At 43.0% G+C, this 25,863-nt stretch overlaps 2 protein-coding genes across 10 annotated transcripts in view; both read right to left on the bottom strand.

Annotated features, from left to right (window-relative positions):
* Positions 1-2,849: 2,849 nt before the first annotated feature.
* Positions 2,850-16,065, bottom strand: LYVE1 (lymphatic vessel endothelial hyaluronan receptor 1). Of its 2 annotated transcripts, none has more exons than XM_004279193.3 (6): positions 15,671-16,065; positions 12,074-12,245; positions 11,825-11,964; positions 5,602-5,907; positions 4,846-4,924; positions 2,850-4,315 (listed from the first exon to the last, which is right to left on the bottom strand). In XM_004279193.3, the coding sequence occupies exons 1-6, from the start codon at positions 15,753-15,755 to the stop codon at positions 4,129-4,131; spliced, it is 969 nt and encodes a 322-aa protein (XP_004279241.1). In that variant the 5' UTR covers positions 15,756-16,065; the 3' UTR covers positions 2,850-4,128. The 2 variants fall into 2 exon arrangements, with proteins under 2 accessions (XP_004279241.1, XP_033260419.1); XM_033404528.2 differs by lacking the exon at positions 15,671-16,065 and adding an exon at positions 12,443-13,027.
* A 2,955-nt stretch (positions 16,066-19,020) lies between these two features.
* IRAG1 (inositol 1,4,5-triphosphate receptor associated 1) overlaps positions 19,021-25,863 on the bottom strand; it is a 178,313-nt gene continuing 171,470 nt past the window's right edge. For all 8 annotated transcript variants that reach the window (XM_049713589.1, XM_049713588.1, XM_033404521.2 and 5 more), the window contains one exon: positions 19,021-22,321. In XM_049713589.1, coding sequence (XP_049569546.1) covers positions 22,078-22,321 — 244 coding nt within the window. In that variant the 3' untranslated portion in view covers positions 19,021-22,077. The remainder of the gene's footprint in view (positions 22,322-25,863) is intronic.

Below are 25,863 nucleotides of genomic sequence, written 5' to 3'. Positions count from 1 at the left end.
AGGAGCAAATGGAAAGAGTTCCCAATGGTCAAAGCTGGAGCAATTTGAACAAAAAAAAAAAAGAAAAAATTACATAAAGTTAGATTATACTAAAGTAGAAAATAAATATTCATGAGTCCATACTGATAGAAATAAGTGATTGAATATATTAATGGAGATTAATAAATCAATATCATGTGCAAGAGAATGTCAAATAACTTACGTAGACATTCCACTTTCAAGGAGGTAGAACATAACTCCCCTACTTAAGTAGGGGCTATACGTTGTGACTTCTTTCCAAAGAGTACGGTGTGGAAAGAGGGAAAAAAGAGCACTCCCAGCTGACCTCAGTATTATTAAAATGCTCTGAGCTCAAACCTGACCTTGCGTGTAGACTATTACAGGGTAAACAACTAAATTTTATTTACATTTAACTAGGAGATTGAACTGACAAATAATTGCTTTTCTTCCTGTTTGGAGACTTAAATGTTTTCTTTTCTAGTGTGTGAGTGACCCTCCTGTTCCTTAGGAAGAATTTATTTACTTGCATATTATTATTATTGTCTTTAGAAACCTGTTCTTCCCCAGAGCAACTGATTTTGCTTTGGGCACTAGGTAAAGGTCTAGAGAAGGGCAATAAAATGTAAAATTCTTTGGCTTGAAAGTCAATATGATTCAATTCTGTTCAAGCCAATGGACATTTAGAAACTCCCAGTATATGCAAGCATGTGCTGGGTCTCAAGCCATCTGCTTTAATCCTGCTTTCTGCCCTTGGAAATCAACTTGTCTTTACTGGACCCGCATTGGCATGCTAATATCTGACAGTTGGCCTGGACTTTATAAAAAGCATGCAATTTTACAAGGGACTCCTTCCCAACACAGAGTGCCTTTGTCCAAAGGAGTGGATCTGTAATGTTTGAGCCAGAGACACAGGCATAGAGAAGAGTCATTTCTGGGCAAGGAAATCCTTTGCACCACCTGCAAATATAATCACATGGCTGTCTACCTGCCTCGATTGAAGACTGGCTTTGGTAGGCTGCATTGTAGGTCTGACCTGGGATGGCCCCTCATATTCTTCCAATTTCTCTTTGTTCAATGGAGAGTAAAGAGAATCTGACTAGGAAGAAGGAAACTTCTAGAACAGGCTCTACTTCTAGCTGTCTGTGACACTGGGCTCCATTTTTTTTTAGCTAAGAAAAGAGAGTTTAGAGGAGCTTATCTTGGGTCCTTCTGAGCCTTACATTTTCTGATCATATGAGCTGGATCAGGTAAGTCTTTGCTGAGGTTGGTGTCTGCCTCAGGGAGGGAGCAGTTCTCAAAGTTTTTTAGTGGTTCTCTTTTTCCCTTGTTATTGCAATGGCTTTGAAGAAAAATTCCCTGAAGTTGGGACAAGAGTCCTGAGTTGTCTTTCTTATTTTGCCTCTGTGGTTTTTGGCAAGTGACTGATTTCAACCTTGCATATTGGAATGGTTTACATCCCTACATTGTCATCTGCAAGGAAAGCCTGGTATTGTAGGGAAAGGAGTGTGGGCTCTGTGGTCATTCTGACCTGGGATTGAATCCTACCTTTATCACTTAACTAGACATGTGACCTCAGAAAAGTGACTTAACTCCTCTAAAAAGCCAACTTTCTTATTAATAAAAAATGACAGTAATAATCCTTCTCAAGGAAGATGTGGCAGTTAAACAGAACAACATGTGAAAATGACTGTCACTTAGTAGGTGCTCAATAAGTGATAGTTTCCTCCCTCCCTCCCCCCCTTCCTTCCTTCCTTCCTTTTTTCCATAATGATGGAAGTTTTACATTTTCGTCAGTATTTTTGCAATTGACATTTGGTCTATCTAGCGATTACATGTGGCTAGGTAGGGTTCTTCTCTTTCCTCCTTTCTCCTCCTGAGTAGGGCATATTCTTGTCTAAATTAACAGAAGATGATAGTATCCTAATATACGGTAGATGCTCACGGGTGGGAGACCTAGTGTGGAAGTTCTGATTGTTTTCCAGTTAGCAAACACAGAAGACCACTATTTAGGCTCTTTCCCTTTCTTCTTCACTCCCTGAGAACTGGTTGAGGCTGATAAAGCTTAAGGACTGACAAATCAGAGTTTTAAACTCATAGACCTCAGGGCCAGGTAGGTTGTAAATGAGTGGAATGGGCTGGGTGTGGGAAAAAAAGGCAATAGTACTATAAAATCCATAGGAAATGGCACCTTTACTTTGGTGTGAGGTTGCTATAGAGAGTGGTGAGGACTGTGGTGAGGTGGAGAAAGCATCTCCCATTTAAAGGGGGCAGCCACTGCTCAGTATTAGTAATTATGGCTATGAGGGAATATGGGTTCTTTAGTTCCACATCTTGCCAGTTTTCAAGGGAACGGAAATACAAATATATGAATTCTCTTGATGTTTAATTCTTGGCAATTAAGCCAAATTTTAATATTTGTGGGACAACCATAAAAGACTATGCCAACAGGTTATGGCCTCTGAGTTGAAAGGATCATGGAATTGTGGGGTTACTGGTGAGGGGAAGAAGATATTAGCAATCTCAGAGAGAAAGACTAGAGAGAGGGGGAGAGAAAGTTAGAGAAACAGGACAAAGGAGCTATCTGAATCTCCAGCTTCCTGTGAACTCTGGAACAGATTGGAATGTAGAACCTGAATCCAAAGTAAAGGACTAATTTATGTGTGTATACTTGACCTACTTAAAATAAGACCATCTGAAGCAAGAAGAGCCGCACATAGTGATATATATACTCTTGGGTTTACAAATGTATTTCAGCTACCAAAATTGTCTCTCTTACTTTTGCGAACAACAGATCACTTCAATTTTGCATGAAAGGTATAATGCATCTATGTAAATAAGAGAGCAAAGGAATTTTCTAAATGCTTTTATTTTTTCAGCACAAATATTTCTGCACCTCTCAGACTCCTTTTGCTGGAAAAAGGAGAGTTAGTGATACATTTGGTAACGACATCTAAAAAATGTACTTTGGTGTATAGAGGTAATGATGTACTTTTTAGGTATGTTAATAATAAATTAAGGCTATAATTGTTGCCATAGTCACGAGAAAATAATGAGTAGATTAGTCTCAGCCAAAAAAAAAATTGGTTTTGGAAGTGGAAAGCTGGGGATATCAACACTGAAAAAAATTAGCTTCATACATTCTACTATATGCAATTTTTTATTAATAATCTTCAATTATAGAATGTAATAACTTGCACAGTACCTGACATATAGTAGGCATTCAGCAAATGTTTATTAAATTTTACTGCTTTTTAACACAGTAATTTTATTCAGTAATAATTTCTATAACTTGATAAAAATAGAAATTTTTCAGAGATTTTTTTTTGGGGGGTGAGAAAAGAATATACTTTCTTTTCCCTAGAAAGTATGTTCTTCTAGAGAAAATAGCAGCAGCAGGAGAGAGAGAGAAAAGTAAGTGTGTATAAGTTCTAAAAAGTGATTCCAACTAGAATTATTCAGAGATGAACACTTTGACCCTGTCTGTATTTACAGTCCCTACTGACAAATGCTGCTAATATCCTCAGTCTTATCCTTTTTCTCTATTTATTTTGGTTTTACAGAGATTAGGTCTCAAGTCACGGGAATCTCCATGTCCTTCAGCTGCTAAACTTTTCCTTCCTTCTTTCTCTCTTGCCTGGCTCAGAAGGACATGCCAGATGGTATAAGTGTTTCCTTTCCAGAGCTGAAGAAAGGATCTGGGCTGTAGAGTCAATCAATAGACAAAGCCTTGATCTCAATGGTTTCTTGGCTCTCAGCTCACCTATTCTCAGGTAGCCTAAAGGCCTCTTGACAAACAGGTTCTGATTAGCTGTTTGAGGTCCAGGTGCTTTGCACAAGCTCCTTTCTCCCACTGGGATATTATTAGCACATAACCAGGCTAGAAAGGTTGTGGGAAGCTTTGGAGGTAGGAGGGTAGGATCCAGAAAGGATTGCAATAAGGAAAAGGGAATTCCCTTTGGTGAACTCCAGAGTCCAAAGGTAGCCCTGAGCTGACTCTAGTTAGGGACCAAGGGTAGACTTGCTTGTTTGGTTCTTTGGACCTTTTATAGGCTCCCCATCTGGGACCAGGATGTGTATCAGGAAGGAAAACAACCTCAGGTGTGTCCTCTTATTTCTTTCAGCTTCCATCTAAACTTCAGCTTCCAGGCATCTCACTGTGGTTTTGGGTTGACTCTTGGGTTCCTCGGGTTTTTTATCCATTTTCTTTGATTCCTCATTAGGGTTGCTATCATCGGCCTTCTCCTCCTTCACTACTTTAGTTTCTATCATTTCCTTCTGCTGGTTCTTGTTTGTAAAAGGGAAGGCCTTCACATACCTGTAGGCATAAACACAAAATTAAAGTGAGAGACTTCTACGTAACACATAGAACAACAGATAATGTTTTGTGATGGCCCATATTGGCATAGTACCTTGGGTACTTTTATTTCAGAGAGATGCTAACACATGCACCCTCAAATACTTTAACTGGATGGATTCATTTAGATAGGACGGTAAGTTTGCAGGCAAAACTTTAGGCTGGCCTTAACACCCTCTCGTCAAAAACAAAGAATTGAAAACCAAATAAAGCATATCCGTTTTTCCCTAGATGTCAATCTTTTCTTTTTATTTCTTGATATTCGAAGGGACAGCCATTGACCTGTATCTAAAGGCTGGATAACATACAAGTGCTGAAATAAAGGCAAGGTTGGGCAGTAGGGAGGACAGGTGAGGTGAGGGAAAACATTTACAGTATAAGAAGATTACCACCTCCATCTGGACGAAGGAAATGTCGATAAAAACCCTGGATAAACACAAGATATGGATGTGACAAAGATGACGAGACTAACCATGTGCCAACAATCCCACCTTTTGATGTAGCAAACCGCGAGGCCAGCTGCAGCAGCAAAGAAGAGGAGTGCAAGCACCAGCAGGGTCGTGGGAACACCTGGGGGAGACAGAGACCGCGCCTTGTTCCTCCATGTAGACATTACTGTGCACCGCTCTTCTAATGACTCATCCTTACACGTGATGGAGACCACAGAGCAGAAGAGCCTTCTCTGTGACCACACAGGGGCCACTTACGGCATTGGGCCCACATGAGCTTCTTTGCTTCCTGCCTATAGAATCCTTGGCCTTGCCTCATGCTCTCCCTACTCTATAAGTTGCAATATGACAGAGTCCATTTCCTCTCTGTGGCCTTGAGGTGACAAGTTTGGAGCAAATCAAGTGTAAGACCCTTTAAATAGGAAAACTAACTTGCTAATCATAGGCATTTAAGGTGTGTGTATATGTACTTTAAAAACTTCTGCATATGAATAGATAGTAATTTATTCTGAAAAGTCTTTGCGTTTTAAAAGTGAAGCTATTTTAGACTCATGATTTTTAATCATTAAGGTTCTTTAGAGACCTCAAGTTCTAGGACTCTATGAAATTTGAATTTGCATTAAGCTTTTATTTGTATTTGTCAGGTCCTGAGTGCCCAATCTGGATACAGGCTAGTTTCTATGTATTGTCTGCTACACACACACACACACACACACACACACACACACACACACACACACACACACACACACACACACACTCAAACACATACACATAATGCAGACAGAAACTTTTTACCTCCAAACCCAACAGGTTCATTCTTGAATGCCGCTTTATTTTCAATATACGATTCAGTTTCTGTAGATATGGTGCTCGTTTCCATAAAAGCTTCCGTTATGCAAATTAATTTTCTTTTCCGTGGAATAGAGGTGGAAGCCAGAGCAGGAGCCACAGTGGGTGTAATAGACTCAGGTCCATCAGTAGACAACGCTGAGTGTGTACTCTCACTGACAATCACTTCTGTTGTGTATGTTGCAGTTTCCGTGTTGAATATGGGATCATCGGTGGTGATAATTTCTGGAAAGCATGAGTTAACCCAGGTATCTGTCCGGGGAGGGAAAAGTGAAATAAGAAAGAAGTATTGCAATAGCCTCCTAATGGGTCTGCCTGTCTCTAGGCTTACTCTCCTCCGATCTCTTTATACTGCAGCTGGAATGGTCTTACAAAAATGTAAAGATAATCATATCACTTCCTCCTTTAGAATCCTTCCCTGACTGCCTGTACTGCACAGCCTATAAGGCCTTCCATGATCTGGCCCCTGCTGACACGGCCAGCCTCACCTGATCGGTCTTTCTCTCGTTCCCCCGCCATGCTAGAATTCCTTCAGTTCTTTGATACGCTTTCTCTAACATCCAAAACTTTGACCTGAATGCTTTCTTCACTTGTAAGACTCTTTGCCCCTCTTTATTAACTCCTCCTTGTCCCTCAGGTCTCAGACTGAATATCTCTTTCTTAGGCAGACTTGAAGACCAGATTGGATCCCTAGACATACATTCTTGTACCTCCTTGTACTTCCCTTGTCATGATTCTCACTACACTGCTCCCCACTGGACTGTGAGCTCCCTGGAAGCAGGATTCCTGTCTGTCTTGGTCATCAAGGTATGTGCAATGTGGCGGGCACATAGTACATGCTCAATACTTGATGTCTAAAGGAAGGAAGGAAAAGTGAAATGAAGAAAGGAGTCGATGGGGAGACCAAATATACACACATGACACCACTTGAGGACAGAGATCTACTAAAACCAGATTTCTCTGTGCTCATTAAAAAAAAAATTTTTTTTAAAGGAGGTGGGAGACGGGAGGGATGTAGGTTTGCTCTCCAATCTGTTGAATGTGGTAGAGAGGAAACTAATATTTGTTGAACATCTTGCTCTGAGTCAACCATGGCACTTCCTTAAACAATTTTATAAAACCCTCATTTATACAGGAAGAAACTGAAATTCAGAGAAATTGAATAACTTGCCTAAAATCACATAGCCAGTAAATGGCAGAGCCATGCAATATATTACAATATGCATTTGCGTCTCTTTTAAATCTCTAGTTATTTGTGATAGTGGGTAGCATCAGCTAGAATGTTAGCCATGAAGAAGAAGTTATTCTATTATTTTTGAAAATTAAGTAAAAGTTACCAACCAAGGCCATGGTAAACATGATAAAACATTTTGACCCCACATGCATTCAGTCAATATTTTATACTATTCATTTCACTTTGAAAAGACCTCTATTCAAATAGGCATCATCCTTGACCTCTGCCCTAGACTTTGGAAGGCAGCTATGCTCACCACTATACCACCAATGCCGCACTGGATTTTTAGCTACGTTTCCCGTTCTTAAGCAGGTGCTATATACTTCCTTCAAAAAAATGAACATTTTTTTTTAATATCAGGGGAAAAGTATACTGAACACGATATACTGTGCTGGGAACTGAGAATACAGAGACAAATAAGGGATGATTCCTGGTTCCAAGAGGACAGAAGTATTTTGATGAGGCTAGGGGGCGATAACTGGGAATTCACAGAGGAGGTGGCATAAGCAGGATGTGGAGGGCTAATGCGCTCATTCAACAAATATTTATTGAGCTCCAACTCTGCGCCAGGTGCTGTGCTAGACACTAGAGATGTGGTGCAAATAAGACCAAGTCCTTGCTCGTAAGGGCTTATGTGTTATTGGAAAGAAAGATAGAGATAATAATTTAAAAAAAGCCAGAAATTTCAGAGGATGATAAATGTTGAGAAGATAATTAAACAGGATAAGGATCAAACTGGAAGGGGCAGGAATGGGGACAGATACTTTGGATAAGGTGATAAGAGTAAGTCTCTTTGGGGAGGTGATACTTAAGCTGAAACCTGAATGATGAAAAGTAGCAAGTCATTGAAGATCTAGGGCAAAAGCATTCCAAGTAAAGAGAACAGGAAGTTCAAGAGCCTGAATTTGAATAATCTCAGCATGTTTGATGACTAGAAGGCTGGTATGGCTGGAACAGAGCTCCAGGTCGTCTAGTATGGAAGAGGGAATAGGATATCCCAGTCAATAAGAACAGCGTGACCCAAGAATCCAGAAGTTTGAAAGTGTAGGTATGTCAGAAAATGACAAGGAGCACAATGTGGCTGGCGTGTAGGGTGGATGCATGATGGGGAGCAGGAAAAACTGCAAGTAGGAGATGAGACTGGGAAGATAGGTCGGAGCCAGTATATCAAGAGTCATAATTGCCATGGTAAAGAATTTGAAATTTATTCTGTAGGAGAAGGAATTTTCAACTGGGGGCAGCAGACCTTCCAACTGATATACAGAAGTTCTCATATGTGCCCAGTTTTATGTGCACAAGTCTTCATAGTTCACATCAGATTCTCTGATAGGAAGCCACCCAAGGCTGTGCAGAAGAGGAGGGACGTAATCATCGGAGGAGGTGTGTGGAGGATGAAATAGAGATGGGAGAAAGGGCAACCAGGAGCCAAGAAGGAGACTATTGCAATTGCACAGAAATGGGAGAACGCGGAACTGTCTGGAATTCTAAAACTTATATCTTAGAGATCTTCTAGAGAAAAGTGGTTCTCAACTCTGGCTGCAGGTTAGAATCATCTGGGGAACTTTAAAAAAATACTCATGTGAAGGACCCACCCTGGGCCTGGTATATTACTGACGTGTGGTCATCACCAGGTGACGTGGAAGTGGCAGGGCCCAAGGTTTAAATCCTGGCTCTGTCCCTTACTGACTGTTGCCACAGAAAATCACCCTCTAAGCATCAGCTACTTCTCTTGGAAAGTGGAAGTGGTACACTTGTATCATTTCACTGAGGATTAATGAGACAGTACATGTGTAGGGCCTAGCAGAATGTATGGCATAATCTGTAATATCTGTAAGAATTAGTTTCCTTTGCCTCTCTGTTCATTAAGTGTAGCCAGGAAGGCCGCCGTGTGAGGGAGCAACGGCAATCTGATCCCGTGGTCCCTTACAGGTCGGGGGCACAATGTGTCTCACCTGGAAGCGTTAGGACCTGGCTCTCCTTCCCTCCAAACTACAAATATAATTTCTCTAGAATGTGCCGAATGCTTTGATAGATATTAAACACAGTGTGGTTGGTGTCCAAGAGGAAAGATAGGAGTCAGTGGTATAGAAAGGCTGCCTGAAGAAGACGGTACTTGAGACTTGAATAAAGAATACAAGTTAGCCAGGTGATGAAGAGGACGGGCATTGTGGCAGAGGGAACAACATGAAACAGGTGGTGCACGCTGAGCATTAGAAACACTTTGGTCTGATTCCCAAAGCTCACAAAGATAGCAGTAAGAAAGACAATTAGGATAAGGTTTGGGATCAGGTTTAGGGTTACTGGGATCCTCAGAGCTCACAAGATAGCAATAAAAAAGAAAGTTACAAAAACAAAGAAGCATAGGGTAAGTCTAGGTTAGCGTGACGATGAGGGCTAGGGTAACTCTGTTCCTCACAAAGATGGCAAACAGAAGCAGGTGAACCTGATTTATTTCAAAATGATAACATAACCACACAGGGTAGCAAATTTTCTCAAGTCACTTTTGTACACAATTCTCTGACAGTACATCCTTAGAGGGATGTCTTCTGAGGACTAAAAGAAATGCAAAGGAATTGCAAATTCCATTCAGTAGGTTTATTATTCCTAATAATGCTGTTTTTATAATTTTGAAATTATTGTAGGATAAGAAAATATATGATTTATTGGGAACAAGAATTTTCCATATAAGAGAAAAAACATGCAAGTATAGAACAAAGTAAACAAAGAAAAAACTTGAACTGTTGGGTTGGAAATATCAATGCAAGTGCAATATATATATGTATATTTTTTCCTAGCTGCCCACTAAAAAGGACTGAGAAGCATTGAAAATGAGAGTAGTAATGAGAACAACTTGCATGCAGATCTTGGTTTCGAATCAACATTCTCTACTAAAAAGAACCAAGGCCCCTTGGAGAAATAAATGGCTGATTCCATGTGTGGGATAAAGAAAGTACAAAGTGAGCCTGGGACATGTTATCATGCCAGAAAGCAATGACTTGCTCAAATACTAATGGGATGAAAACAAAAGTCAACTAGAAGGGGCTCCCACTCGCCAAATTTCGGACAATTTGAGCATCAAAAAGAATAATAATTGTAAAATTGATTATAACATATTGAACACAGAGTAAGTAAAATGCTACATGTCCATGGTAGTATAAAGGGGAGGGAGGACATGTGTGTGTGTGTGCGTGTGTGTGTGTGTGTATGTGTGTGTGAGAGAGAGAGAGAGAGACAGAGAGACAGAGAGAGAGAGAGATTCTTCTTTATCAAAGAATGCCAGCTAACAAATGTAGAAGGAAGAATAGATGTAGAAAATTATCATTTTGCAGTCCTGCATATAATAATTGATTCCAGCTAGGATCATCAATGTCTGCTTGAACTATCAGGTAAAAGACGATTGGGGGGTCAGACTATTTACATGGTGCCAAAATGTCACACTATAGGTTACCTCCTCATTGCAAAGGGGAAAACACATCTGAGTTCATTAGAGAGGTCTGGCAGTCACCGTCTTATTCAAATGATCAAAGTTAGCATGTAATAGGGGGACATACTTACATTAAGGGCCTTTTGTTGGGATATGATCTAAAGTACACAATATCATCTATCCAGTATTTTTGCCAAACCTAGTGAACATGAATCTACACCTAACTTTAAGTATATAGGAAGCGCAGGGAATGGAAATACAAGTGAAATGAAACCACGAGGAAGCATGCAAATCCAAGTCATCTCCCCTGACTCCTTTTCATTTAGTCCATAGGGCTGGGTGTCCTATCATTGCACTGACAGCTGGCAGGAAGGCCAGGAAGTTAAAAGGCCAGGCCATTTGACCAGCATGGACTAGCCGTCAGATGAGCAAGCATGCCAACCACCAATTCCGCAGTCAAAAGTGATAGGCGGCAGAGGCAAGGGGAGGAGGATGGTGAAAAAAATATGGGAAGAAGCTTATGTTCCAGTCTTCACTCGGCCTCTAGCTGACTGTAAGACTTTGAATAAGGCAAACCTCCATTCTGAGCTACAGTCATTTCATCCATGAAGTGAGCGAAGTGGACGAAGTCTCTTTCACGGCCCTTCCTGGGCCAAGGCTCCCTGGTTCACAGAACCTCTTGGACCTCATGCTGCCTTTGGGCAACAGAACACTGCTGGTGCACTTTTATCTCTTGGATCTTAGAGAATGACCACTGACCCATCTGACCTTCAGAAGGTCAAATTTATGAGTATGTGTGAAGAGTAATAAATCAGACAGAGGTTCTTATGATAAAGTGAGAACAAGTGTTTAGTCAAAGAAAAACTTTCTGAGAAGTTACTTAGGTAAAGCACTTGGGCTAAGGCCTCCAAGTTCTCCCAAGAAGGTTAAAGGGCTGACTGTGAGCAAATCAGTTCTATTTTCTAGCTTTAATTCCTTCCTTCATAAAATGAAAATTGGGTCTTGTTCTTAAAAACATCTAATATAGCATCTGAATTTCCACTCCTGTAAAGGAATGTGGGATAAAGGAAAGAGTTAGATCTATGTGTGAATATGTTCATAGTAAGGAGACCTTAGACGAACGTACTTATGTCCTCTGCAAAGTAGGGATGATAAAGCACACCTCCTATGGAGATTGTCAAGGTTCAGCGAGATAACTTAGTACCTTGCTTTGTCCATAGTGGATGTTTCCCTCCCTTCGTCCTGTTTAACTTGTAGGATGAAGGCGGGGTGGGTAATGGAGCCTACAGGGATGCCCTCTCCCTATGTTGCCAATCTGTCATATTTTCTCTAACTTTTTGTTCTGAGAGGGACACCTCTACCCTGGTCAAAGAGGCAGTCTTGGGAGGATTCAGTGGCCATCACCATGATTACTTCTGCTACTGCTCAGGGTTACTCTTCTCAGAATGGTTATAGAGCTACTGAAATCCAGACAAAACATGCCACGTGGAGAGGCTGCAGATCTGACTCACCAGATGAGTTGTGACAATAGGCCCTGTGCCGCTGGTTGAGTGAACTTCTCCAAATCAGGACGCCCACTCCGTTCTTCCCACACTTGGGGTTCTGGATAATCCGAGGGATGACCACGAACTGATTTTTAACCCATCCATAGCTGTAACAGAATACACATGACCTGAGTGGATGCATTGATCTCTGTTGCTGAACAAGAGCACAGAGCCAAAAGAGCTCCCACAGTGTTTGTGAATCCAGCTGTTTCTCACCTGCAGGTCTCAAAGCCAGATTTCCATGCTGCTTCAACCTGCTCTTTGCTGGCCAGAGTTAGTCCTACGCGCCTACAGGCCTCCTGGGCTTCTGTGAAATTCAGCTGCGGGTGTGTCCTTTTGTTCACAAGAGTGACCCCCATGATTCTGCATGGTCCTGAGATGGAAAGCTCTGCAAAGGAATCACATAGGCCCTCAATGTACTGCTGTCCTTGCCCCTAGCCCTCAGGCTCTCCTTCCTAGTAGAGCATCATTGCCTCAACGCAGCAGCTGGGATTGAGGTTTAGAAATAATAGGACACAGACCAGACATTTTCCACAAGGACATCCTGCTGGGTTAGGAAGGTGCTTGCCCGGATCCATGCTGTACGTCTCACCAGGTCCGAGTCCATCGTCCCTCACTGCACTCAGGTTCCTTGTTCATTACGTGGAGGCTTTGGCTACCAGTTCCTGGGCTGCAGTCTAGGGGATGCAGCTTCTGCAAACCTTTATGGAGTCTATAAAATGAAGGGTCTGAGACTTTGAGAAAGATAGAATCCAGGGCTCTGGTTAACAGAATAGTGAACAATACTCCAATGTCTGTTGGGGACAGCACTATTTCTGAGATGGGCTGAAAAATGTTGCACTCGGTATAATAGAAAGTGAACCTTCTCTGACCATTGGGGGGCAGGCTTACTCAGAAGTTCCTAGAGGAGTCAGATAGTAAAACTTGCATGGCAGAGAAACTAAATAAAGGAAGTAGACTTTTAAAGTCAGACCTGGATTTGAATCTAGCCTGTGTCACTTGCTGGCTCTGTGAATTTAGGCTGGTTACTTCATCTCTTGGAGCCTCAGTTTCCATATTTAGAAAGTTGAAAGAATAACAGTATCTATTGTATAGGGTGGTGAAAGTTAAATGAGTTAATTCAAATAAAAATGCTTAGCATAGTGCCTGCCACATAGTAGGCACTCAATAAATCATAACATAGTATCATTATGTTACCTTCAGAGCACTTTGGTTTTAGTCTGCTAATGACTGATCTCCCTAGGAAAGCTGAGGCAGTTGCAGAGTTAAGATGTAAATAATATCTTACTCAAAATCTAACAAATCTGAGAATTCTTTTGATCCCTTCTCTCTGGGTTCTGGGATTTATAGACCTGTATGAAATTGCAAAGTTGCATTGCATTTTGGTACTTTGTTCCAATTGGGCTTCATCCACAAAAGTCCAAAGGGCATTTCAATCTCCCACGTAATTGCTTGAACACAGATCTGTGCACTGTCAAATGCTTTGACCACTGTCTAAGGTGGTATCTAAATTTAAAGGAAGTTTCTTCTTGCAAACATGGAAGGAGCATTTCTAAGTCCCCCATGTGACCTTGCTGTGGAGCAGGGGGCTGGGGGGAGGGAAATGTATGGTATTTGTGGATAGCCTTGTTTGCTTCCAGACCCTGCTCTCACCAAAAGAGAGACCAGAGAGCCAACACCCAATATGAGTGTTTGTGACAGAACAGCCTCTTATGACTGTGTGCACTAACACTAATACCTACACCAACACGGATATTAATACTAATGTCAATGTTAATTCCAACTTCTATCACCTGTAGCTGCCACTCTGTGCCAAACCCTGTCTCTTTTGACAGAAAATTGAGGTTCAGGGAGATTAAGTAACTTTCCTGAGCCCAAGGATATACAGCAACTAGGTGGCAGTTTGGGGGCACAAACCTGATTATGATTGATACTAAAACCTCAGTTCTTAACTAGGATGCTGTTCTGCTTCCCACTGTGCAATGTGGGGGGAAGATGAACCCACACACAAACACACATATACACACACACACCACTAGAGCTGAACTCTCGGAATACACCATTTGTCCTGGAATTTGGCCCATTTCACTCATAAGCTTGTTTACGGCTGCTTCTTTGGGAATACCTGTAGAGAAGGTATATTAATTACACTGTAATGTGGTCTTGATACTCTCATCATACATCATTTTTACTCTAAATATTATTGTTATGAGTAATGATAGACCTATTCTTGGCAATAGACCTAGCTTTGAATATGTCTTCTATTGTTAATTGGCTGTGGGACCTTGGGCAAGTTAGCATTCTCAGCTGTAAAAGGGGGATAGTTATATATTCTTTACAGAATTTTTGTCAGAATTTTAAAATTATATAACTTGTACCTAGTGGAGGCTGGGTCCACAGTAGACAGTCAGCAAATATTCATAGATTTTATGCTTTCCTATTTAAGGGCAAAAACAGGGAGCTGGAATCCAAGTGATATTCGAGTAACCCCTTCCTCAAGCATTCTTAGGAAACAACAAGCATAGTAGAAACAGTATATACCTAGGAATCAGAGCTGAATTCAAACCCAAGCTTTATTATTTACTGCCCTCATGACATTAGGCAAGTTGCTTGGCCTCACTGAGCCTGTTCCTTCATCTATAAAGTGTCTTCTTAAGAAATATATATATATATTTCTTATATATATTTTATATACTATATATAGTACATAAAAATAGGCCCTCAAAAATACTAGCGCCCATCCTCATCCATCCACCTTCATCAACCACCTTTTCCCTAATCATGGCTCTGTATAACTTTCAATTGTTTCCAAAATTTCAATTCCCTTAGGAAAATTTTGCCATTATTGAGGATGGTCCAAAGACTGTGCTGAGTCAATGTCAAAGAACAATTTCCATAATAGTTTGAGGAATAATGGCAGTATTTTGGGGGAAAAGTGAATAGTCTCCCCAGGGAGATGTCAAAGAGGGCCAAACTTATTTGAAAGTAACAGTTCTGGTATTTGAAAAAAAAAATCAACCATATTAACTCTAACCTCCCTCATAAAATGGAGTATGACAATATCGGATTCAACTCTGGATGCCTGTTCCGGACATATTTTATACCTCAGGGCATCTTCCAACAGAGGAACACATAATTTTCCTTTTAAAGTGCTCATATTTTCATTTGCCCAGAGCTGCAATGAGTGATTTGTGGTTACAATTTTGTTTTGCCTACAGTGCAGAATGAGGTTACCATTTAGGCAGCTCCAAAGCCCAGGAATCATTTCAAGTCATTCCTTTGGTAGGGAGCTGATGACTAATTTTCAAACCTACATTTTCACAGATTTTTTTCAGTTAATTTGCTATTTACTGCATATTAAAAACATAAGCATTCCATGATAGTATAGTAAAATTAAAAATAATGATACTGACACTTCCAAAAATATAAAACAGGCCAATATTCTGTGAAAGTTAACCATTTTCCCCAGGCTAGGGGATTGCTTAAAATTTTTCACAATCACGCTTTGCTTCTTCCATGAAACACTTTTTAAAACAAGTGATTTCTCCTCAATGTTTTGTTTCAAAATATTCTCATTAAAAATATCCCATAACCGAAAATAAAAGTCAAGATAACATAAAGGTAAATGAGAATCACTTTGGTGAAGTTGACAACACGGTGAAAACATTTCTGGCAGAGCAATACTACCAATGAGATCTTCTGTCGACACTGAGCGCCATCCCACCCCAGAAATTCAGTCAAGAACTTAGTAGTCTTAGGACAATCTGCAAGATCTTGCCTTGCCTCAGGTTGGCAATCTGGTAAGAAACCTACCTTCTGTGCGGAGAGAGCCTTGGACCAGGAGCCTCGTGGTCCAGACGGAGGCAAGAAGCAACACCAGGCTGAAGTACTTGGCCATTGCGCCAGCCCCTTCAGAGCCAGAGGAGCACCTCAGATGGGCACCAGCAGTATCAGAGGCAGACGATCACCAGTCTGGATGGAGACTTCTGGAAGTAAGTGGGGGCCCACACGGCTCCACTTCATAACTGAGACATCCGGATTTCCCTGCTTTCAAGCTTCTGACTTGTCAAGGTCACTAGGGGAAATGAGTGACGTCCCTTGAATGCCCAGGCTGTACTTTGTGGATGGCTTTCTGGAAAATTTAGCTAATGCTGACTCAGAAAACACACAAACGAGGAAGGCAGATAGCACAGGGCGAACTGCTGAAGGTTTCCCCAATTCCCATATTCCCTGCCACCACCTCCCTCCCCCGCCAGCTCAGTGCTTACGAGGTTCGTTGTTGACCGTGGAGCCCGCTCATTTATATACTCTTAGGAATGCCTCTGTCTCTAAAGGAAACTGAGCATGGATTGTGCTGCCTTTCCTCCCACTATCAGTGGCTTTTTTTTTTTATTTCCGACTGCATATCCTTGTGATCTGTGGGGGAATGAGGCTGAGGCTCATGAAAATGAATGATTATTTAAATACCAAGGACAGAGTCCTCATGCTTCCCTTCAGGATTTCTTTATATGTTTGAAATTTCTACCCCGCTACAGGTGATTCCTGCTTCAAAGAAACCAGACACTTTAAAATTCATGCAAAACATGACTAGGGGGCCAATTTACAAAATCAGTCATTTAATACTTTACAATAGTGGTCACCACAGGGGTCCTTTATATAATAACTCTCTCTTTGATAACTTCTCCTATTCTGGTAGGTGAAAATTCAATTTAGACTTCCTCTTTTTTGTTTGATGAATGTGAGATTTATCTGCACTGTGCACAAGCCGTCTGCACTCTCTGTTTCCCCTGCTAGAGTTTCAGTGGTTTATCTTCCATGGCAATTATGGAATTCTGGCTTGAGAGTAATGCCTTGGGCAAAGGGTTATTAGTTTTCTCCAAAAGGAATGTCATTTATAGGAATAGTGTATGGATAACTAGTTCTTTCCCACACAAAAGTTATTGGTCATAAAGTTAGATATTGGTGTGGAAGACAGCAATAATGAGAGGAGAATCTGCTCTGCACAAACATAGAGAGCTTCTAAGGGACCAGGGGAATATCCCTTAAATAGCTGTAGCTTAGACCTCACTACTTGGGTGAGCACAAGACCTAGGCTACGGGGACCTCGGAAATATACATGACTCCTCTATCACCATGGAGCCAGAGAGACAGGAAAGCAGCAATTGTGTTCTCTTCGTCATTAGCCTTAAAGCTAGCGTCACACCTGAAAGACAGTTAGCCTTCAAGCATTTGATAAAGTATTACAAAAAGGAAGAAGGAAGGAAGACAGGAAGGGACAAAAAGAACCAGAAAGGGTCTCCCTACTGAAAGTCAACCACACCATGTAACATGACAGGAGTGATGTCTCACGTTCAAAAGTTCCAGGGATTGGGGTAGGGGGTACATCTTGAGGGGAGGCATTTTAGAAATTTCGCCAACCACAGTTACCTACCTTTGATTAGATCATGATTCTGCTTTCTAGGAGAAACTCTCACGTCCCATGTCCACCTTCATCGGATAGAATCTTCCTTGGCCACATTTGTGGTGGGAATTAGGGAGTACGGGCTCCTTGGGGGTAGCACAGCTTGTACAATCTGCTTTCTGCTGATATAAGCTTAGGATCCCAAAAATTGTTTTCTAACTTAACAATCAAAGGAGTTTTTAGTCCTGGCTTGTATCTCTGTACAATAAATACAATTCCCTCACAAACTTAGGTTTCTGATCTATTTGCTTCCATTTGATTCCATGTACAATAATCACACCCCAAATCCTTTCCCAGTCACAATTCTCAAGATGTATTTCTTTTCCTCAGCCCTATGCTGCCCCCTCTCTAATTTAGTGGTGGCTACCCTGCGTTCATTAGAAACCACAGATGAAAGGGCCATATTCTTAATCTGGCCTTTACCATAGGGCTGCTCTGATCTTAATTCAGCTGAAATGTTTTATTGCTTCTTTTTCACTCAAGCTCTTTTCAGTCTGGTTGGGGTTTAGAAGGAGTCAGGTTTTCTAAGCCTCAATCTAAGAACTCTATATCCTCTTTCCTTTCTGTTTCCCAATAGCCATTTCTTTCCCAAGTACTTCTTTTTCTTGCAATACCTCTCAAAAGGCAGCCAATAAAGGTTCACACACTCCAACGCTCTGATTCTTTCCAGTCACTTCTCCTAGAGCTATAGGCTGCCCATGGACTGTCTTTCAAGTTACCCTGGGTACGATTTTACCAAATCTTTTTGTTTTCTTCACAACATAGGTCACCATATTTCTAGTCCCTGATATCAGTGTTCTGGTTTCCTGCCACTTGGCTGCAAAGCCAGGGTCTCATATTTTGAAAATCTGTTGTTTAAGTACCCTGTTTCTGGTTCTGTATGCATTAGTTGGGGTAGGCTAATGGCTATAACAAACATTCCTGAATTTCACTGGCGTAATATACTAAAATTTTATTTCTTGCTCATGTCACAGTTGAATTCTGTGAGCGCCCATTCAAAGACTTGGCTTCCAGCTGGTGGTCCCACCAACTTCTCGGGCCTCAGGTCCTCAACTGCATGCTCTGAATTTGGCAGGCAGAAGGGGGAATATAGAGGATATACAGTACTGGGCAGGAGAGTCTATGTAGGAAATTGGATCTGGAAGGTCTGCATTCCCTTGCCCCTAGCTGCAAGAAAAGACTAAAAAATATAACTAGGGACTTCCCTGGTGGCCCAGCGGTTAAGACTTCACCTTCCAATGCAGGGGGTGCAGGTTCGATCCCTGGTCGGGGAGCTAGGATCCCACGTGCCTTGTAGCCAAAAAACCAAATAATGAAACAGAAACAATATTGTAACAAGTTCAACAAAAGACTTTAAAAATGGTCCACATTGAAAAAATCTTAAAAAAAAATAAAATCTGGATGTGGAAATCAGACTGGTGAAAACTTAACAGTCTCTATCACAGCAAAATGTATGAATTAAAACAAAAAAACAAGAAACAAACAAACAAAAAAACATAGGCCAGGAAGATACAGGAAACTAGGATCAGGAATGAGGATGAGAAGGAGAGGAACTGATCCAGCCCCTGGGAGGGAGCCCATAGTGACCCGAGGGCTGGGGACTTCTGGGAGGCACTGTTATCCAAAAGTAGATTCTAATTCAGGGTTGGGCAAGGTTGTGGCCCAGCTCCACAAAATGAGGAGGCATTCAGCTGCTGCCAAAGGTTTGGAAATGTGCTTTTATTTTCAAACTCAGGTATGTGACACTCTATATTTCAAGGCTAGCACACCTGTGTGAGGTTTAACAACGTTAGGAGCTGACAACCAGTGATACACAAATCCAGCATCTCCCTCTCCACTTATGCGGCCAGGCTGTACACAGGGAGCAATACAGAGAGTCCTAGGGCCAAGCAGAAATGTCAGACCTCAGAGGCATTTTGAAGGGAACTTTTATTTCAGATCAATATCACTGTTGGAAATACAGGGCCTGTTTCTGTCCATTTCACTGCTGCTTTGGCAACAGTTCCAATTGCCTCAGGTCATCTTTGCTTTTCTTGACGAATTACTGGGAGTCCTGTTTCAGGAATGCCCTTGGAAACGTGGGTACTCTTTTGTTCCTTCTCCTCCTCAACCTCCCTTTACTCACAGAGTCGTTTGGCTGAGGGCCTGGTCTGGAAGCATTCTTGCAGGCCTTTCTGTGGAGCAGCTGGAGGGTCAAGAGCTCACTGCAGCTCCTCTCTGGGCCTTTGTCTCAACAGGAAGCAAAGGTGGGAACCCTGTGACCAAGTGGGTGATGGGCCAGCTCAGCCTCGTCCTTCTTCACGGGAGGCTGAGACTGGATGTTGCCAGCCTAGAGTCCTGCCCCACAGCCAGCCTCTCTGGAGCGCCATTTGTATCCTGTCTTTGGCTTTGAGGGCCTCAGCGTCCTCCAGTGTATCCAGTCGCCCTGGAAGAGGCAGGGCAGACCATCCATCCATGCGGCCAAAGTCCATCTGCCATGACCTGCACCTCTTTACCTTAATGGCACATCCTTGGTCAACCCTGGCTTGGGCTTCTCTCACAGTGGTTTTCTAGCCACTGGAGAGGATGCCTCCCTTAGAACAACAGGCTGCTTTCACAGTGGGGCCTAACCTAGGTGGGTCTTTCTGAAAGGAGTGGTTGCATCAAGCCTAGCCCTTGAGCTTGGAAATGTTGTTGCTAATCAGGTCACAGAGGAGACTGAAAAATACTGGACTAAGTCGAGGCTAATAAAGGTGTTATTTTTTTCGTTGAGTTGTTGGTGGTGATGATGCTGGTGTTGGGAAGTATGCAAAACGTCGGCTGTTCCCAGACTGCTCTCCACCCCCTTGAATGCTCACTTGTTCTTTTGACCAACATTTAATGATACCCTCCCAAGCATCGGCCACCATGCTAGGCACTTACCCAGAGAATGGGTAAGACATGGTTCTTGTCTTTGAGGAAAAATGCTAGGAAAGGCAGACACATAAATAAGTTATTCTGATACACTATAGTAATGGTCATTAGTAGTAGTAATGAAAATGTTTAAAAAGCGCCAGAAAGCACAGAGAAGGGTGTGACCTATTATGTGGGGCATGGTGGGGAGCTGGAGGGAGGCCATTAAAGGTGTAATGGAGGGGATGATTTTTGCACTTGGTCCTGAGGAGTGACCAGAAGAAAAGAGGAGAGCGGCAGAAGAAAAACTAGTGAGAGAAAACAATTTAGTCTGGGAACCAGAAATGGCTTGGAGTGGCTGAACGGCCACTCAGGGGAGTGGGACTGGAATGTAAGATGTCCAGTTAGGAGGCCTTTGGAAGAATCAATTTAGTGCAGGAGTTGAGAGCACAGCCCCTGGGGCCAGCCTGGCTGGGTGTGACTTCCAGCCCCATGATCTACTAACTGGGTATCCTTGGCAAGTTACTTTGCTTGTTTTGTGCTTCAGTTTCCTTATCTGAAAATGGGAAGAGTCACAGTTTTTTTCTTTTTCTTGAGGACTCATTGAGTGAATCCCTATATAATACCTAATACAGTGTTTGGCTCATAGTAAGTTCTATATGAGTGTCAGAAACAAAAACAAATGTCAACAGCAAAACAAAAACAACAGCAAAGCCACCACCATAAAACCCACACAGAAACCAGCGCCCCCCAGAACTGATGAGGCAAGAAGGCAGGTGGCAGCTGTCAAGGTGGAGTGAGAAGTCCAGCTGGAGGTGGGACGCACTCTCAGTTTTCTGCTAAACAATGGGAATGCTCTGAGACCTACACTTTGGTTGGAAACGCCATTGAAACTGGAACACTGCAGTGGAGATGCACACTCGCATGTGGGCACAGCGAAGCTGAAAGTGCATTGTCTCCTCTTTCCCCCTGAGAGGCGGGTTAACTGCTCTCAACCAGAGAGAACAAAGAGGGGATAGACTGTGCTCTACAGCAGCTCAGAATTAGCCCTGGAAATGGAGACCAGCAAGTTCGCCATGGAAGCCATGAGTTTTCAGTGTTTCTCAAACATCTTAAGCCCACGTAGAAAGCTCACTGAACAGGTGCCTGGTGGCTGCCCCACACCTAGTGAAAATCTGTGGGTTGGCTTTAACCCTAACACATACCCAGAGCACACGTTTGGAGGGTAGGTGGCTTCATGCATGCGTGTGCTGTGTGTGTGTGCGCTCTGTGTATGTGTACAGAGGAATATATGTTCATTTACATCTTCCCACTTCATTTCAAGCACTGAGCTAAAAAGCAGCCTAAACATTTTTCTGATAAACCTTTCTGACTTCTGTAAAGAGAAACTCTGATTGCAAAGGGGAGAAGGGAAGGCTGAAGGAGAGTCAGTAAGAATGAGATGGGAAATGGGAAGATATTCATGTGAGGCTCCAAATTCCAGGTCTGATCCTTGGGGGCAGAGTTAGCCTTTAGACACAATCCTTCCTGATTTCCGATCAATGGCAGAGAGGAAAATGGGGAGGGGGAGGGGGCTTCGCACTGTAGCCTATAAAGAAGGTGTTTTGTTTCTCCCCAGCCATCTGAGCTGGCGCAGGCAACTGTCCCTTCTGTCGGAGTTCCCTGGTGAAGGCCACTTCTTTGTCCACTGATGCTTTTTGTTGATCCTCCAAGAATATCAGTTACTGTGTGTGAATAGCTCCCATAGGGGTGCCGAGTGTGAAAGAACCCCTGCTTGTTCCCCTGACGGCAGCAGTGGTGTGCCCATGCCCAGGCCTGACACATCATGCTTGGGGAAAGGGCAGCAGGCTGTGTGCTGGAGCAGGGCACTGGCCGGGTGTCAGGTTTCCTACTGCTCTGTAGGCTGCTCATGCTGGAGTCCTGAGCTCCACCATGAGTCCCTTTGGGCTGCCGAGCAAGTGGATTTCCCAAGGGGCCCGTCGGCCTGCTCCACACAAGAGTTATAGGAACCGTAGAGCCCCAGCACAACAGTCAAGACCAGCATTGCTGCGGCCATCATCCAGACGACTTGCCAGTGCCGACAGAGTTTGGGATACATGACTTGTAGGAAATGAACCAATTCTTCAAGTTTGCTGTCAAATGAAAAACATAGGTGGAGGGTTTAGTATATTGGGCACATATACGATGCCCAGAACTTCCATCTGGAATACTCTCCATGTTGTCTTGCGCCGTGGTTCTCAAACTCAGCTGTGCATAGTGTTGTTTGGCAGCAATTAATCAAAATACCCCAGGTCTACTGAATAAGAATCTCCAAAGGTATGGTCTAAGAATCTATAGTTAAAAATTTTTCCCCAGGTGATTTTGATGCCACCAGTCTATAGCCTTTATATTGGGAGAGTCTAGGCTAGAACACGCTACTTATTTGTGTGACCATGCATCCATTCGCACATGCCCTCATCTACTCATGAGATGGTCACTGATATCTGAACTCCCCCAAGCCCCAAGATACCAGGTTGGCTGACCCATTCTCCCATGCAACCAGACAGGACCAACAGCTTTTCTGCACTTAGTGGTACCAGTGATCAGTTCCGAGTTCTAACCTGTCCCCCGCCTCCATTTTCAGATGCCTAATTTGTTGTCCTCAGTTCCACATCTGACTGTATCTAGAGTGGAAGGACTGTGATAAACTCCTAGAAGACTCTCAACGTCGAGTAATAAATAACTGGACAAGTAATTCAAGGAACCAGATCAACCTCAAGAGCTCACTTCAAACTGTCCCGGGGCCTCCAGCAACCTCTGGTGACTTTCTCAGCCCTATTAAACTTCATTCCCAAATAACCCCTCCTCCACTTTCTCTGCTCTCTCCACACTTTTCTCTTCCCTCTCATCTCTCTCTTTTCTCTCTTCCCTCCTTCCCTTTCAACCCTCCCCCTGTTTTTTGCCTGCTTCACTCCACTTTTCCCTCTTCCTCTTTTCCCCACTGCCTTTCAATTTTTCCACTCTTTTTTGTGGCCCCTTGAAAAGACATTTGGTCAGATGGTCTGCTTTGAAGAGTCCATTCTTAGAGCTCTCTGGAGAAGCCTTGGACACATTCATTAAGCTAGAATTTCTTCCTGTTTCTAATCCCGGATCTATTTTAAAAAATAACACTGAGAATACTGAGGATCACCAAATGAAAGAGGTGAGAAAAGGGACATGAGGTCTTTCTGAAGATCCTGAGGCTCACACAGACACTGAAATATGCAGACCATTTGCTGAGAAGCAGAGAGCTCTAATTCAGAGAGCTAATAGCAGATTAGCTATTCTCTCTCTCTGCTATTCTAATAGCAGAGAGCTAGGTGCCTGACAGTGGTACAGAGACTCAACACATACTCTTCCGTAGAAAGGGATCAGATGCTCAGAGTGCCTGCCTTGGATGCTAAAGCACTGGTTGGTTTCTCTTCCATGTGGGACCCACTGATGATTGTTTCAGGAACAATTAAGCAAAGCAAAACAGTGAGTACATGAGCTGAGGTGCAAGTCATTGGCTACTTTCACAACTGTTGGGGAGAGAGAATTTGGAAGTGGAAGCTTAGTTTCTTTCAGCCCCATTTAGTTTCTTTAATTTCTATTCAGATACAACTGGATGCTAAGACACAGTCTCTCTTTTGGGCTGTATTTCTGTGTTCCAAAACAAGCTGCTGGAGCAGGGAGAATCCCACTCTCACCCCAGGCCTGGGCTTGACTGCATTAAAGGAGAGAAGACAGTCTGGTGGCCTGGAAAACAAGAGCAGAGGACACCCAGTGGGCTGGCAAAGGAGGAGGGCAAGATCTGGCTTCGTGACCCTTAGCTGGTTACCCATTTCCAGCCTACAAAAGCTGTTAGAAATGGAATTAGATTAGAAATAGAATAGAATTCCTTTGGAAATCAATTTTTGGTTGTTCTGAGGTCTACCTACTCCTCCATTGGGAAGGGTGAGGTTGCTGCCCCCTCACCTGGGCCTGGAGAGAGGGGCTTCGGAGATGCTGCTTGGCGAGCTCGATATGTTGTAATTTGGGGCACAGTGAGTAGACTGTGTGTGACTCCCACCTGAGAGATGTGAAGAGTGGGAATCTTGCTGAACTGCTTGATGGCATCAGAGCAGGGGGCCACGATACGGAAAACCATCCTCCCACCACTAGTGGGTCAAAGGTGCATATTTCACAGTAACTGGATGTAGTCAGGAGAAGGAAGGCTGGCATGGGATGTCATAGACCCTGCCCAGAAATGCAACCTAGAAGCTGAGCGTGGAGGGTATACTTCCAGCTGCCCAAGGACTGAGAGAGGGATTTTAAGTAGCTGGCCAGAAGAGCTGCATTCGACCTCATAAGGGGACCTGCAGTTGAGAGATCCTCAGAAATGGTGTGAACATGTGTGAGCTGGGGGGTAGGAGGGGTGCTTTTCTCTGAAGGTCCCATAAAACACCACACTGAACAAAATCAGAAGGTCAACCTTAAATGCCTGCTAAGGCCTGGAACCCGCTCACAAGAAGACCAGTCAGGTAATACCTTTCCTACCCTTGATCTCCACCGCCTTTCCCAACGTTAGCTCTGGAGAGGTCAGGCGCTGCATTAGCACAGCTGGGGTGGAGGGCGGGAGTGGCAGAGAGCAAGAAGTCAGCTCCGTCTCCACTGTAGGCTTCCTTCCTGAAGCAGAGTGGAGCTGGAGGCCAGGGGGTATGGGGAGAAGTTCAGGCTTTTGACTATTTCAGGGAACTGGCCATTTTCATTACTGAAATGAGGTTATTCTTGGGACTTAAACTTGACCAGAGGACTTCTATTTTCTGAGAGTTATTGGAAGAGTAAAGGAGTCTGCCTAATATCATCTTAACCCCAAAAAGCCAGTGTGAACAGACAGTGGGAGAAAAGACAACAGTTCCCTGTTGCATCTTATGAGTCTCACTTGTTCCATGCATTACCTAAATGTCAGAAGACTGTGTTCTGTGTTTTAATATGGTTAAGATATTGGGTTGATTCACCCAAAGTTCACTTAAGCTGATCCTCCAGAAAGTAATATTGACAACAGATTATATTATTACATATTATTATAATAGAGGAGAGATTCAGATAAAAAGACTCTAGTGTTTGATGCTGAATCTCTTAAATAAGGGGCCGCCTGCTGGGGTTAGCTCAGTGTTTTTAAAATGCACTAAGTAGGACATGGAACTTTTAATAACCTTAGACCTTGCTTGTTAATGAGATGCCAAAATTTCATGGGGGGAATCATGCTTGAGTACAGGTGCCTATAGGCAACTGTGTATGTAAGGGATTTGCGAATGAATGGATTGCCTGGCACTGAACACAACAGCTCTCGGGGCTAGTCTGGCTTTGGTGACAGGTGAGGAAGGGACCCTGTAACTGTGGGTGGGCAGTTTCTATGATAGCAGTGTCTGTCGTTATAGAGAAGATGATGCCACACTGCTGGGCCTGAACAGGTGAAGCTACACAATGTGCTGAAGGCCGAGGACCCATCTCAGGGCTGTGCTGATGCCTGGTATCCACCACCTGAGGTACAGGCATGTTCATAAGACCAAGAAGTGAATCTGAGAGGGAGCAGAAGTTGGGAAAGAGAACGCGGCCTTTCAGTATCCTCAGCAGGACCAAGAGGATACTCTTGGATGTTGGATGCAAAGGGCGGCCATTGCCATGTGCTGCT

The sequence above is a fragment of the Orcinus orca genome, chromosome 8, assembly GCF_937001465.1.
Source record: "Orcinus orca chromosome 8, mOrcOrc1.1, whole genome shotgun sequence".
In the NCBI taxonomy this organism is placed as follows: domain Eukaryota; kingdom Metazoa; phylum Chordata; class Mammalia; order Artiodactyla; family Delphinidae; genus Orcinus; species Orcinus orca.
Note: the sequence above shows the minus strand (reverse complement) of the source record. Positions and strands in the feature narration are given on the sequence as shown.

Excerpts from the sequence above, each read along its gene's own strand:
- LYVE1 (XM_004279193.3), bottom strand. The coding sequence starts at position 15,755 with ATGGCCAAGTACTTCAGCCTGGTGTTGCTTCTTGCCTCCGTCTGGACC. Across the intron at positions 12,246-15,670 it reads AGGCTCTCTCCGCACAGAAG|AGCTTTCCATCTCAGGACCA; the intron begins GTAGGTTTCTTA and ends ATTCCTTTGCAG. Across the intron at positions 4,925-5,601 it reads TGAACCTGTTGGGTTTGGAG|GTGTTCCCACGACCCTGCTG; the intron begins GTAAAAAGTTTC and ends TGTCTCCCCCAG.